The sequence below is a fragment of the Galeopterus variegatus genome, unplaced genomic scaffold, assembly GCF_000696425.1.
Source record: "Galeopterus variegatus unplaced genomic scaffold, G_variegatus-3.0.2 Scaffold8861, whole genome shotgun sequence".
Taxonomy (NCBI): Eukaryota; Metazoa; Chordata; class Mammalia; order Dermoptera; family Cynocephalidae; genus Galeopterus; species Galeopterus variegatus.
In genome coordinates, this window is record NW_007734972.1 from 16,356 (window position 1) to 31,667 (window position 15,312).

The 15,312-nt window shown below is 57.0% G+C and overlaps 1 protein-coding gene across 1 annotated transcript; it reads left to right on the top strand.

Annotated features, from left to right (window-relative positions):
• Positions 1-910: 910 nt before the first annotated feature.
• On the top strand, positions 911-13,749 carry VIPR2 (vasoactive intestinal peptide receptor 2). Its single transcript, XM_008593193.1, has 9 exons — positions 911-965; positions 1,068-1,240; positions 5,551-5,701; positions 6,390-6,450; positions 7,850-7,919; positions 8,342-8,433; positions 12,130-12,259; positions 12,328-12,369; positions 13,385-13,749. The coding sequence occupies exons 1-9, from the start codon at positions 911-913 to the stop codon at positions 13,556-13,558; spliced, it is 948 nt and encodes a 315-aa protein (XP_008591415.1). The 3' UTR covers positions 13,559-13,749.
• Positions 13,750-15,312: the final 1,563 nt, after the last annotated feature.

Genomic DNA, 15,312 nt, shown 5'->3' on the forward strand with positions numbered 1-15,312 from the left:
TTTTTTTTTTTTTTTTTTCCCCAGCTCTTTAAGTATATTTAAGACAGTTGATGCAAAGTCTTTCCTTCTAAGTCCGTTCCCTGTGCTTCCTCAGGGACAGTTTTGTTCATTGCTTTTCTTTTTCCTGTTACTGGACGGCACTTTCTTGTTCCTTTTCATGCCTCATACTTTTTGCGGAAGCTGGTCATTTGGGGTGTTATGATGTGGTAACTTTGGAAATCAAATTCTCCTGCCTCTAGGATGTGTTGCTGCTCCTGGCTATGGGTTGTGGTTGCGCAGTGACTTTTCCAAACAGTTTTTTGAAGACTGTGTTGGTCTTTGTTGGTCCCCAAAGCCTCTACACCTGTAGTTTACTGGTCAGCTAGTTGTTTGACAGAGATTTTTTTAAACACCTGGAGCCAAAGAGAGAAAAAATAGAAAGAAAAGAAAAGATACTCCCTCCAGGCCTTTGCAAGCTGGTTCTGTGTGGGGCACCCTCAATATTCCCCCAGCCATGGACAGCTCTGCCTCAGCCTCCTCTTCTTGCTGGGACTGAGCCTGAAATCCCCGTGGGTGGGAGCAGTGGCTGCTCAGGACAGTCCTGAACCTGTGTCCTGCCCTGAATGTGCATGTGGATGTCTAGGTTCCCCAGGAACGTGGGAGCCTTTCAAAGCCCTTATTCTCAAAGATTCTCTGCCCCGAGCCTTTCCTCTCAGGCTTGCCAAGCTCAGTCATTTGCCTCAACTGTTCGTTTTTGCCTGAGGCAGCAGCAGCCTGTCCACCTGGCGTCTGATGTTTTTGAGGAATGTCCTCCCAGAGCTTTGAGCGACCCAAAACAAAACAAAGACAGGCCCCATGCACCAGTCTTCCAGGGAACCCACAGACAGGTCAAAGCAAACATAGCTCCCAGGATCAGTGGAATCCCTCTGGGATGAGCTGCCACACTGGAAACGCGGGTGGCATCTTGGAGGTGACTGCCACGGCGGGTGTGGCCAGGCTGAGTCAGGCGTGTGCCCTGCCGAGCCCCAGTGGCCTTTCTCCCGGCCCAGCGTTCACTGGGCTGCTGTGAACCTCTGACCACCTTGCAGAGGTCCACACAGTGTTGACCTGTCCCCCCAGGAAGCTGCACTGCACCAGGAACCACATCCACCTGAACCTCTTCCTCTCCTTCATCCTGAGGGCCATCTCAGTGCTGGTCAAAGACGACGTCCTCTACTCCAGCTCGGGCACGCTGCACTGCCCCGACCAGCCATCCTCCTGGGTAAGGCTGTCCCCACAAGCAGGATCCTCTCCTGGGGGTCTTCCTCCTTGCCATCTCTGTTTCCAACTCTCATGATGGTGAAATCTCAGTGCTGGGGTCAGAGCAGGCCCACAGTAGGCAGGGAGGCGGGTGGGGTCCAGGTCATGTCAGGTCTGGGACATTCCAGGTCCCTGAGCCCTGACCCACCACAGACCCAGAGGCAAGGGCAGCGGCAACAGCTCAGGGGGGAAGTCCTGGGTCGATGAGCACATTCGTCTCCATCCTGAGCAGTGAGCGCTTCTCTCCAGACTGCTGGGGGGACCCAGCCTGTGCCGTGAGTGGATCCACACGGCATCCAGCTGGGAACCCAGCTGCATGTCCCGAGTATGCTCGGGTCCCGCTCTCTGATGCAAAGATAAATCATTGTAATTATTGGCTTCTACACCCGTGTAGAGGCTTTGTTTTACACTGCCCGGGCCGGGCTTCTCCCTTGGCTATATTTGTGGTGGGGATAAGTGACTATTCAGTACCTAATGAAGTTGGTTTAATACAACAAATACTCACTGAGCTGCACGTGCAGTCGCTGTACTGCGTCGTTCCCTGCAGGTACCATGCACAGCATCCTCAGCACCTCTGGCGAGCGTCTGGGGCTCTGTAGGTCACTCCTGGTCTGAGCTCTTAGCTGCAGAGGCCAGCCGCTCACTTCCGTAGGGGCTGGAATGCCGAGCCTGGCTCTCACATTCCCAGAGGATGGATTCATCTGCTCGCACCATCGCGTGCACTGAACAGATTTGAACCGATGCAATTTTGAGACAGTCGAGACCTTCGTGACTCCACAGAGCATCGGCTGCGTCTCAGACCTTCTGGGTCTTCTTGCAGGCACAGGTATTTCCAAGGATAGCCTGGCTCAGGATGCATGAGGATGGATTAATGAAGGGAGTCTGGTGTAATAACAGAATTAGAAACAAGATCCTTCACCTCACAAACGCCCACCCCACAGTGAGAGTCAGGGCCCCTGAGCTCCTGTCCTGGGCAGGGTCTTCCCTGTGCGTGACTGTGGTGGGCACTGACAGGAAGAGTGGGGAGAAGGCCAGGCTCCTGCTCACCAAGACGCCACAAAGCTTTGCTCAGCTCGTCATTTAAAGAGGTTGTGACCCTCGACAGACCCCGAGTACCGGGCGTTTGGGGCAGAGGCTTTCAACTCTCTCTTGCCACTTGGACCCAGAAAACTTGACCTGCTCCTCGCCTAGAGCGGGAGGGTGTGGGCCAGCCTGCCCTGCCCACGCTGGGATCGCCCCTCCCCGCACCATTGGCTGAGTCTCTCCCGAGTGCCCGGCTGTTCCCACGGACACTGTTGGCAAATGCTCGGTCACCTTCACAAGACCAGTATCCCATTTCACAAACAAGGAAACAGGGCTGAGGGAAACCAGACACTCGTCTCAGGATTCAGACTCCAGGGCCACGCGCACATCCATTGTCAGATGCCGAAGGACCCAGCAGGCGGCTGGCATGTGCTCCAGGCCAAGTTCCGGGAGCTGACATCTGGGGAGGAAGCCCAGACCCGAGGATCACCCTGATCAGTCCTGGAATCCGCCCCTCCCACCAGGTTTCACCCCTGGACCAACAAGAGGAGAGACAGGAGGGACAGGAGGGTGCCAGGTCTCCCTTTCATTGTCCCTGAGGGGGCCAGAGTTCTGAGTGAGTTACTCAGAAGTGCAGTCAGACCTCAGCGTGGGGAACAAGAAAAACATCTTTCCTTCTGGTTGTATTTTTTGGACATTTTTGCTCCCAGCTGGGTTTTGGCAAACCAAGCAGAACACCTGGGACAGCTCCCCCAAAACAGGTGCAGGGTCTTTTCCTCAGGACACTACAAGGAGCCTCTTCCATGGATCCGGGTTCCCCTGGGCTCCGGCTGCCCAGAGCGGAGCAGAGGCAATGGCAGCTTCCCTGCTGTGGGCCAGAGCAGTCCCCACATGGGGTCATCGGGGACTCTCAGAAGCCCATCCTCAGGCTTCCTAAGCCTGAGTCCTGCCTGGGGGTACCCAGACATCCAGGCAGGGCTGCACCTGGAAGAAGCCCAGCTCTGACCTCCCTGCTGCCCACTGCCTTGGGTGGGCTAGCGTGAGGCTCAGAGCCAAAGACTCAGTTAGAAGCCAGGGGGTCCACACAGACAGCACCGCAGTGACACATTGCAGAGGGTCCTCAGCCCACAGCCCAGATCAGGAGGAAGGGGAGTGAGCAGAGCACAGTGAGAGCCCTCAACACGCACACGCACAGGTGAAAAACATGGAAGAACACACATGAGCACACACACGCGTGCAGAAACATACATGTGCAGATGTGCATGATAATGTACACACACCCATGCACCCACAGGCACACGTGTGAGCACATACACACATGCATAGAGGTACACATACACATACATGCATATACGAAAATACATGTGTGTGCATTCACACAAACATATACATAGAAACATGCAGAACACAAGCAAATACACAGGTACACACTCAGGCACACATGCACACTGGGCAACAGCATACATGTACTCCTGCACACGCACACACACACACGCACACACACACACACACACACACACACGTACTCCACCGATGCTCCTAGGCAGGACCACGGGTCTGGTGAGGGACATGCTGCTGACCAGACCCTGGCCTGGCTGTCTCTTGAGCTGGTGTCCCAACACCAACCTGGGTGGCAGCAGCAGCAGCAGGCCCTGGGGATCCCATGCAGCCCCCGGCCCCCCATGGGACATAGTGTGCAGACTGCTACTGTGGAAGATGAAGCCTATGGGGAGCTTGTCCTGGTGCAGACCTCCTGTCCTCACAGGGTGCTCGTCTGGAGGATGAGCACACAGACAGAAATGCACAGATGATGTCTTCGTCAACATTTTAGCAAGAAACTGGAACTGAGCTAAAGACACTTCCTCTGCGTCATTTTTTGCCCATTCCACAGGACGTCATAGAAGCCCTCAGGGTCAACTGGAGTCTCAGCATTTCCTGCCCAGTAGCCCAGCACACGGGTGTAGCATGATTCTTTTAACCGTTCCCCGGATAATGGGCCAGTCTTTACTTTGTATTTTTCTGCTCCTGCAAACATCGTGGGATACGTGCCGTCATATACTGGCGTTCCTGTTTCTGCGGATGGACTCACAAGCGAAGCTGTTGGGTCAGCGGGTGTCTCGGCTCGGCTGCTGTGACAGGAAAGCACAGACTGGAGGCTTAAACAGCAAACCTGAGTTGCTCACGGTTCTGGAGGCCGCAAGTCCCAGATCAAGGCTCCAGCAGATTCGGCGTGTGTCGAGGGCCTGCTATGGTGACTTCTTGCCGTGTGACTTCTCACTGTGTGATGGCAGCTTCTCGCTGTGTCGTCATGTGGAGGAAGGACAAGGAGCTCTCTGGGAACCTTTTTATAAAGACGCTAATTCCATCACAAGGGCTCCACCCTCGTGATCCAGTCGCCTCCCACAGGCCCCACCTCTTAACACTATCCACTGGGGACTGGGATTCAACGTTGGCTGCAGGGACCCAATGTTCAGTCCAATACAAATTCAGTATTTGTATTTTTAAGTTGAGTAACTGCATTGCTGGACTGCTTTCCAAAAGCCTCACACCCCTGACAGTGGCGCTGGGGCTCACGCCTGTGCCCACGTGCTTCTGACTGGCTGTTCAGGGCTCTGCGGGTCCGACGGGCTGCAGCTCCGTCTCCTGCACCTCACGCGCCTTCCCGTGGCCGTTGCTGAGAACCAGCACTTTCCAGGGTTCTTTTGGCCCTTAAAAAAATCGTATCATCTTTTCCTTGCTTTTGTCTGTAATATCTGTATGTTACAGAAATTAAACACTTGTCATTTCCCTTGTAAATGTTTCCAAATTCACCACTTGCAGCTGTGCTTGTACGTTAGTGTTTAGTGTTTATATGATCAAAATGGCCTTCTGCTGTGGCGCCATCGCAATTCCCGATTTGGCCTTCAGTTCCTGTCTCAGTCTCAGTCCTGTGCGTTGGGGAGACCCCAGCCGCTGGCTGCTGGGGAGGCCGTTTCCTTCCGCCTCTCTGCGGCACGTTCATCCTGCAGTGAGCTCAGAGGCTCTGTGGCTCGTCCCCTGGTGCCGTGTGTACAAAAGGCCTTGCTCACACAAAACGCACATTCTTGGTCCACACCCGGCCACTGTATTAATCATGTCCCTTCCCAGATGGCATCCGGTGCGTCTTCATTCCTTACACAAACAAGCAGCTGTGTCATGTCCTGGGGCAGCTCTGCTGGCGTGAACCGTCATGTCCGAATGGGCCACACCCCTGCTCCCCGTGTGTTGCAGGTCGGCTGCAAGCTGAGCCTGGTCTTCTTCCAATACTGCATCATGGCGAACTTCTACTGGCTGCTGGTGGAGGGACTCTACCTCCACACCCTGCTGGTGGCCATATTCTCCCCCAACAGATGCTTCCTGGCCTACCTCCTGATTGGATGGGGTAAGGACCCCCTCCCCAGCTTCCCCCGGCCCCCACCAATGCACAGGCCCGCCGGGGTCCTGGTTCCCGTCTCATCTGAGCAGTAAACGCAGACTGTTCCAGCTCAGAAAAACACTTGGCTGCCCCTAGCATGCGTTTCAGGGTCGTGTTAGGAAGAGCTCTTACGGGCCTACTGGAGGTTCCTGCAGACAACACTTAATATTTCTGGTAACCCGGAACCTGGTTTAAAATGCTTTAAACTCCCATTCCTGGCCCCTTTGACCCCAAATGCAAACTGCACTGCTAACAAGTAGCAAAACAGAAGGTGCCACAGTGAGATTGTTGAGCTGCCAACTTGCAGGACTTGTGCTACCCTGAGTTGGAAAGGGACGAAAAGTGGGACATCCACGGGTTGGCACAGCCAGCAGCTCTTGGAGCACGCCCAGCCACCACTAACCCCCACGGTCCTCAACACGGACATCCTCCATACAGAACAGGGGGTGTCAGGCCCTCGCGGGTCTCAGCGTTCAGCCACACACTTCATTAGCGTCACTGCTTAACCAAGTTGTATGTAATTGTGACAACTTTAAACACGAGTTTCCACTTAGTCTTCCAGTCAGAGGCACGTCCCTGGTGAGTCTGCTGATGAGGGCACACGGTTGTGCATGCTGGCGAGCGCGGGTGTGTGTCACCAGGCCTCTTTCCACAGGCATCCCCACCCTCTGCACAGCAGCATGGACTGCAGCCAGGTTCTATCTGGAAGACACAGGGTGAGTGCCATACCCCCACCTTGACCTTTGGAACCTAGAGCAAAGCTTGTCACCGGGCTGGGAGGACAGGGGGCATTTGCAGCCAGTGAGAGTGAACACACAGTGCTTGAGGAGACACAAGGTCGGGAGGAAGGCGTCTCAGGGCTGGGCATTGGGTGGAAGACCCCGTGGGCGCCGGGAGATGAGCCAGGTCTTGCAGCTCAGCCAAGACTGAGGTGAACCCAGTGGAGCCAGGCCAGCATGTCAGGCAGGCGCAGCAGCATCCAGAGGGGAGACCCAGGCAGCGTGCGAGGGCTGCCTGCCTGGAGCAGAGAGCTGGGGACCAGGTTAAAGCAGCCAGCCGGGCGCTCTCCCTCAAGAGCCGCTTCCTAAGCACAGAATGTGGCCGGCGAGGCCCAGGGCTCCTCTGCTCTGTGTCTGGGGGGCCAGACACGGCGCCCCCACAAGCCTGAGGAGCCCCCAGCAGGAGCACTGTGCCTATAGAGGGTCTCAGGTGTGTCAGCATCCGCCACGGAGGAACTACCCCAAAATTGGTGGCAGAAAGTCATCGCACTTATTCAGCATGTGGCCTGCACGCCTGCTATCCGGTGGACTTCTGAGGCCTCAGCCGGGCCCACTCGCTCTCGCGTGGTCTCCTGTGGGTCAGCAGGGCTGGCGGCCTGAGGCAGTGTCAGCTGGAAGCTCCTCTGCCCGTGGGTTCCCAGGGAGGGAGTGGGTGTGAGCGAGGCTGCCCAGGCAGACCCAACCCGAGCTGCCCCGTCCTGCTGCCAGACCAGCCGGGGCCCAGGCCCCGAGGATGCGAACTCTGCTCCTGATGGGGGCCACAGCCCCGCCGCGGGGGCGCGGCATGGGAGGGCGTTGCTGAGACATCCCAGGGGCAACCGAGCCAGCCGCCTACTGGGGATGGCCTCACGCTGAAACCAAACACGAGGAAACGTTGCCAGCCGCAACCGCCTCGGTTACCCTAAAGACGCTTTTCAAGCCCTCATTGGGGTGCAGATGCAAAGCGTCTGGGAGGGGAGGGGGACCTCGTTTTCAGGCAGAAAATATCTCTTTTTGTGATGTCAGCCAGAGCGAGCTCGGGCCTGGGCTGTGCCAAACCTCAGGTCAAGACCCCCTGGGTGACGGGGCTCTCCGGCCTCCTGCCCCTTCCCTGGCTTGGGGTCCCCTCTCCCTTAGCAGACCTGGCGGCAGGTCACTCCCAGTCTCTAAATGCAGGGTCTGTGCTTCCAGAGAGGGTGATGGGAAAGCTGGGTGGGATCGGGTGACAAGAAGGCGGGTGCAGGCAGCTGGGGGGAAGCAGTTCTGTTCCCAGATCTGCAGACCCGGGCACAGCAGTCCCTCGCGACTCCTGTGTGCACGAAATCAGTGGTGACAACTTTCCTTCTCTCTCCAACAGCTGCTGGGATACAAACGACCACAGTGTTCCCTGGTGGGTTATACGAATACCGATTTTAATCTCTATTATAGTAAGTGACTTCCGCACAAAACACGAAACATCTGTCAAGTAGCCCACGTGGACAGACAGCGTCCACGTCCTTCATTAAGTACAAATGGCCCATCCCACCCCGGCTTCCAGGGAAGGGCTCACCAGGGTGAGGCGCTGTCCCCTGCATAGCCAGCGCCTCCAGGGTCAGCTCCCAGGGAGGGAGTCAAAATTAGCTGCACTTGAGGGCAGCTTGGATTCACATTTGCCCATGTCACATTCCGAGAGTAATTGACTCGTGCCGTGGCCTGAAGCCACGCAGGAGTGGCTCAGAGCAGTCCAGCTCCAGGCGGCGGGCGGGGACGGGGCTGTGCGCCCTGCAGGTGGGGGAGCCGGGCAGGTGTCCCACACATCCCGTCCCATGCAGGGAAAATCATGCACAGACACGTTGTCTCTTTTGTGCAGGTCAATTTTGTCCTTTTTGTTAGTATCATACGAATCTTACTGCAGAAGTTGACATCCCCAGACGTCGGCGGCAATGACCAGTCACAGTACAAGTGAGTACGGTTCAGTCCCCCTACCCACCCCCCAGCGGAAGGCCTGGAGGCCAGGAGAAGTCCCTGCGTTGTCTGCCAGGAAGGTCCTCGGGGTACAGAGGGACTGGCCCGGGCTGGGCCTGGGCCTCTTTCAGCCACAGGCATGTGCTCCTGGCTCAGGCCCAGGGCTCTGCATGTATCTGATGCACCGAGAGAGCCAGGGCCAGCGCTTCTGTGGCGATTGCTGACACTGAGCACCTTTTCTCTTATTCTCATGGCCGTGAGGATTTCCTCTGTAGTGAATTTTCTTATTTGAGTGTCTGCCCACTTTCCTGCTGTGTCATCTGCCTTTTCCTTGTTGGCCACACTGTCACCGCCAGACCAGGCTCGGCTTGCCTTCTTGCATTAAACGAATGACTCAAAAGTCCAGACGTCGGTGCAAGGATTGGAAGGTTTATTCAGATGACCGACATCTGGGGGGTGACCAGGCTGAAATCATCCCACTTCTGATGCCTGTTCTGGGGGTTATAAAGGGGAAGAGGCGGGAAGATGAGGTGAGGGTCTTTGTTCTAAAGAAAGAAGCGGGGGAGAGTCTGGGAGCAGCAGATGGTCTGAGTCAAATGTCAGGGTCCCATGATGGACTGGAAACTTCAGCGTCACAGTGTCTGTGGTCAGCTTCAAGTCCTTGATGTCACCTTGAGGCTGGAGTCCTCGTCTCCTAGGGAGAGCGCAAGGGTAATAACCTCAGTCAAACATCGTATAAACTCCTGACTTGCATTTCTGATTAACGTGGGGGGAGTTTACAACCAGCTCGCGTCTGCCTCTCTCGTGTCTCTCCGGTGGCTTGCAGCCAATTAGGGAGGTGAGAAAAACAAGACACTGAGTTTCAGTCCTTAATTGCAGGCGCCCCCTGCAAAGTAAACCAGCATAGAGGGGTGATTCATCTCCTGCGGCCTCGCAGTTCTGCTAACCTCATGGAATTGATGATTATCAGTTCCCAAGTTAAGGGTGATGGAAACATTCTGCCTGGTCTCAGTTACCCCAAAGATGGTTGTTTTTCTGGCTGACGTCCCTTTCAACACCTTCCTTTTAGTTTATGTTTGATCCCGGCCTCCCGTCAGACCACGTGGTCATGGCCCTGCGTCTGGTGCTGGCACTGACACCGGGCTTCCTACTTAATAGTGCCACGGTGCGTGTGGATTGACTGAGACCAAGTGAGGAAGGCTTTTGTCACCTCCCTCCAGTGGACAAAGGCCAGAGCTGAGGGGCAACAAACCCCCAGTCACCCGCTAATTAATGACCTGAGGAGTCTATCAAGAAAATAAATGTTCCATGAATTTCTGTCAAGACTGTGTAGAGGACAATAAAATCCACAACTCAGGTATAGAACAAACACTATTCAGCCTTGAAGTGGCTGGAGCCACCCAGAAGGAGCCTTGGGCGCAGGCAGCCTGGGCTGGACGGCAGCCGCGTCCAGACCTGTGCCTGGCAGGTTCCCTGACTGCCCGCCCGGGTGCCCTGCCCTGCGTTTCCCCCGTCCCTCCTCCAGAAAGCACAGGATGGGTTTCGGGGGTGGTTTAGACGGGCATCGGCGCCCGTGCTCAGGAGCACAGACCTGGAGCCCCAGGGCCGGGCTCACACGCCAGCTGGCTGCCTGAGGGAAGTCACTTCCCAGCTCTGTGCCTCAGTTTCCTCCCCTGTAGAATGGAAGTAATAATAATATTTTTCATAAGGTTATGAGGATTCATTGAGTTCATGTTTGAACGGCCTTGAGTGCCTGGCACCGGAAGTGTTGTGGAGGAGTCTGGTGGGCAGATAAGTCTAGTTGTGTGGTGTGGAGCCCGCCGGATGGATGGCATTCCACGTCGGACCGCGAGTGGTGCGGTGCGGCTGTGCCATGCGGCGTCCGCCCAGGTGAACAGCAGGCAGCCCCGGCCCGGCACGGCGGCTGCGGGAACAGCACGGTTCTCGGCTGCCTTTCAAATTGAAGTTTGAGTCTCTGCAAATCTTGTTTAACTTCTCTGCTGGCCTTTGCTTTAGGTTCTTTGGGAATGATAACTAAGTAGGTCTTGGAGACGGACGCTTTTATTTTGCAAACTAAATTAAGTGAGGGTGATAAAATCTGGCTTTCTTCCAGGAAGACAGAAAAGGCTGAAGTCTCTGGTGCTGCCTCAGGGCTGCGCCGTGTCTTTTCTGTGCAACTCTCTGGAACAGAAGCAGCCAAGCCCCCTGGACAGGGCCCAAGAGGGCCAGCTGTCTGCAACCTCCTTCCTAGAGACCATTTGGTAGCAGCCATTGGGTGCGCTAATCACGGGAACATAGGCAGGTTGTCTGCAGCATTAACTAAAGGGCGCAGTCCCACAGAACCCCAGCTTTTATGCCCTGGCTGACTCTGCATGAAGATATTAAGTGCAGAAAGGACCGTGGGCTTATAAAGTCAAAGGTGCAGATTTGCAGATGACCTCTGGCTGGCCCACACGCGGAATGGACTGGGCTCCAGGGGTGTGTGTGATTGTCTGTTAGAGGGGAAATCCTGCTTATTATGAACTCCATGGGACATGGTGTGTTTTGTTGTGAAAGAATTTGGGAGAAATGAACACATTTCTAGAATTTACGTTCCCAGGCATGGGTGCTAGATTTGAGGCAGTAGTCCAAAAAATAAATCAAAAGAAATTGGTGGTTTTTACCCAGGGATGGGAGGTGACCAAAAGAAGGTGGGAGAGGGGCCGGGTGCCACTTCACCCCATTCCCTGAACCCCAGGACCTTAACAGGTATTTATGCCACACTCCTGACCCACAGACTACCCTGGAATCTCCCAGGGAGTGTTAGGCAGAGGCCTGGGTCCCAACTGCAGAGAACTGGTGTCACTGGGGAGGGGAGGACAGCTGGATGGCAGGAGCTCCCAGTGCTCCCCAGATTCCTGTGTGTGGTGATGGGGACAGAAGCGCTCAGGCAGGATCCCAGGCACGGCAGCGTCACCAAGAACAAGACAGCGGCACAGATTCTCAGGCCATGGCCCAGAAGCTCCAGGGCTGGGGAGGGGCAGGAAGTCCCCTTTGGAACAAGGCCTCGGTGGCTCTGGTGCCGCAGGGGTCTGAGAAGCTCTGGCTTCAGTAACCGGGGCAGGGGAGGACCCAGCTGGTGCTGCGGGGTCAGGTGGGATTGAGCACGGCCGTCTTATTCCAACACACCCTGCCACAGGCAGAGTCCACGTTCTGACTGGGGAGGGCAGTAACTCTGAGATGGACAGACAGACCCCGTCCAGGCCCGCCCACCTGACTGCACGCACGGGGTTCACGGTGTCCACATCAGCAAAGGTGGGTCTCATGGGTTCCCTGCCAGGCCCTGACATAGCCTCGATTCAAGGATACTCCCCCCTTTCGATCTGAAACTGAACTTGGTCTTTCACATGCTGGTGAGGGTCCCGACTGTCGAGGCGACAGTAAGACCCCCAGGAATGAGGCTGCTGTGGGTGACCCTCCACGGTGTTTGGGGAGCTTTGCCGCTTTGCAAGGCAGAGTCACTGTTGTCGCCACATCTGCACATTCTGCCCACGAGCCTGCAGTGTGCCGGGCACGGGTCTCGGTCTCAGTGAGGACGGAGGGGAGCCTGAGGCCCATGCCTGTGCCCACGTCCCAGCACTCGGCGGCCTCCGGATCGCAGGGCTCGGTCCTGGGGCTGCGCGGCGCTGGCTGACGCCATCCCCTCTGACGCAGGCGGCTCGCCAAGTCCACCCTGCTGCTCATCCCGCTGTTCGGGGTCCACTACATGGTGTTTGCCGTGTTCCCCATCGGCATCTCCTCCAAGTATCAGATCCTGTTTGAGCTGTGCGTCGGGTCGTTTCAGGTAGGTGTGGACACGCCGCGCCCTCCTTGCGGGACTGAGCTGTCCCTGACGGTCCCTTCTCTTCGCAGGGCCTGGTGGTGGCCGTTCTCTACTGTTTCCTCAACAGCGAAGTAAGTCCTTGTCGCCTCAGGACCATACACACGTGCTCAGTTTGCGAGGTGGCTCCCGAAATGCTTCCCCGGCCTGGCATTGAGGCTGCCCCATCTTCTGTGTGCTGGTTGCGCAGCGTGGAGCCCAGACCCACTCCCTGTCGCTTCTTGCCCAGCTTCTTGCCACCCCCAGCAGCCACTTGCAAACCCTCGGTTTGCTCTCCACGCTGGGCAGTATCGACTGGCCAGTCCCCGTGCAGGTCTCTCCCTTTCCCTCTCGTGGGCAGCCCCTGGCACCTGCTGTGCTGGGAGGAGGCGGGAGGTGCGGCTCCTTCTCGCCACGCCAAGGACATGTCACGAGATGCGGGCACCGAGTCCCTCAGGCTGAAGCACGGCCGTCCTCTGCAGGGTCGTGCCCGCCTTGCCCGAGGCGGCACGGCTGGGTCTTCCCTTCAGAGCCTCTGCCCGGTGACGGGTTCCTGTCCCCTCCCATCCGTAAGAAATGCTTTTCCAGACTCGACCTCCCTCTGGCCCCTAACTCCTGCCCAACACCAGAGACAGGAGACTCAAGCAGCTCGTGCTGTGTCGTTGTCGCTCCCCAGCCCGCTGCCCCTCACTCGTCCCAAACTCCGGCCCCGCCAGCAGCAAGTCAGACAGTGGAGCCCCAGCACCGCTGTGCCCGGCTGCCCGGGGAGGCCCTTCCGAGAGTACAGGCCACCTCCCGACGGGGGGTCTGCGGGCCCCGTGCCGGAGCCGCCATCGTCCTAGCCTCGGCGCTCGCAGCCGTACCGCGGGGCGTCGCGAGTCCCTCCTGGCTCCTGCTCTGGGTCTCCTCGTCCCCTCTGCCTCACCCCGTCCTCCCGAGCCCATTTCTGTTTCTGTCCATCTGGTCGGGATGTAGAGAGGTGTCAAATGCCCTCACACCGAGAACCAGGCCGAAGGGAGCGCTGGCGGGTCCTCCCCGGGGCTGTGTCCCACAGGGCACCTTGGGCTCAGGCCTCCCACTCACATGTTTGCCTGATGTCCCCCTCCCCAGGTGCAGAGCGAGCTGAAAAGAAAATGGCGAAGCCTGTGCCCAACCCAGTCCCACAGCCGGGACTACAGGCTCCACAGCTTGTCCATCTCCAGGAACGGCTCAGAGAGCGCCCTGCAGTTCCCCCGGGGCTCCCGTGCCCAGTCCTTCCTGCAGACGGAGACCTCGGTCATCTAGCCGCGTGCACAGCCACTGTCGATGGGCGCAGCAGGACACTGCAGGGCGCTTGGAGTCCACGGCGCCTGCTGCACCTGCCCCGCCCCGGTTGCATCCATCAGCGCCGTCTGGACTTCATCTAGCCGGTGACAACCCCACATGTGGATCGTGTGGAACAGGCTCACGTTGTAATTGACTGGACTTAAATGCTAATCATTGTTACACTCCAGCATTTACATAATTTGTTCGTAATGTTGATCAGCCATGCAGATGGATCCATTTTTAAGGAGAATAGGGTAGATCAGGTGGTCCCAGAACCATGGCCCAGCAGCTGCTGAGGGAGAATGAGGTTCTAATTTCCGTGCCAACACTTGCAAAACTCAGGGTCCTGTCTGTGGAATGTGAAGGCCTAGACCTGGGCACTGAGGGTGAACTCAATTGGTGTCTGGCCCAGGTCAGTGGCTTCCTCCCCCTCCCAGGCCCGCAGGGGCACCGCACCCTCTTGTGCACAGGACCCTGACGGGATTTCTGTGAATCGACTCCTGCAAGCCAAGGTGGACCAGGAGAAATCGGCGGGAGAGTGGCCCCCCGCCCCCAGCGACCTCCTGCCCAGGGTCCTCCCCCAACCCCAGCCAGTTCTGCTGCTTCTGCACCAAAACAGCCCTGCTGCGCCCCTCCCCACCTCCATGAGGCTTTTCAGCCTCCATGAGGAATGTGGACCGAGGGACCATCCGGGAACGGCAGCAGGTACTGGACAGGCATCCACGTGTTGATGGCCCCCAGCCAATCAATGCGCAGTTGCCCCAAAGCGCCCCCTCCTCCGTGCAGGCGGCCAGGAGGCCCCTCAGCATCCCTGACCCAGCCGGCAGGTCACCCCGGACATTCAGCCCCACACTGGCTGCAGCCAGGATGTTGACCAGTGGGAACAGGAAACCTGTTCTCTTTTTAATGAAAATAATCTTAAAATAATTTTTTTTTAATGGAAACCTATTTGGAGGAGACGTAAAGCTGCGTCAAGCGCTCCCATCCAGTGCTGGCGAACGGTGGTCCCAGCTTGTACCCTTGATGGCAAGCGGACGCAGAGAGGCAGGTCTGGGGGAAATCGCTGAAAGGGCCACAGAAGGGGACGTAGGGTGGGAGTAGAGAGGAGGACTCCTGGACACAGCCCCCATTTGCTGTGCCAGATCCTGTTCCCACAGGAGCATGGCAGACTCTGCCCAGACCTGGTCCATGTGCCTCTGCTGCAGGGCTCCGCTGTGCCAAGCACATTTGACACTTGTCCCCCTTAAACTGAGAGCTCTGAGGTCTTGTTCCTGTGGCATTGGTGGCAGTATAGATCTGGCCAGTGCACGGCGGCCGCAGGTCAGGACAGCAGGCCAGGGCAGGAGGACGAGGCCTCGGGCTGGGAGGTGGTGAAGGTCCAGGCTCATGGGTCCTGAGGGCATCATCTTGGTATGTAAATGTCCCGTGAAATAAGACTGGACAAAGGGCTGTTATCGAAGCAGCAGTCACCGGGCAGTCATTGTCACTGGGGAGGTGACTGGTTGCGCAGACAGTCTGCGGGTGGCCATTGGGGGGACTTCAGCTGTGCGCACTGACTCACCCTCCTCAGTGGAGCGTGTGCCAAGGCTACACACAGCCAGGGCCTGGCTGCTGTCCTGGTGAGGACAGAAGGGAAGGTGGTAAACTGAGAGTTTACTAAAGGAGTCGACTAGTTAACAGAGGGTTAGTGGTGACCAAATGGTCAGCACGTGTTTTATGTGTTGTACATGCAT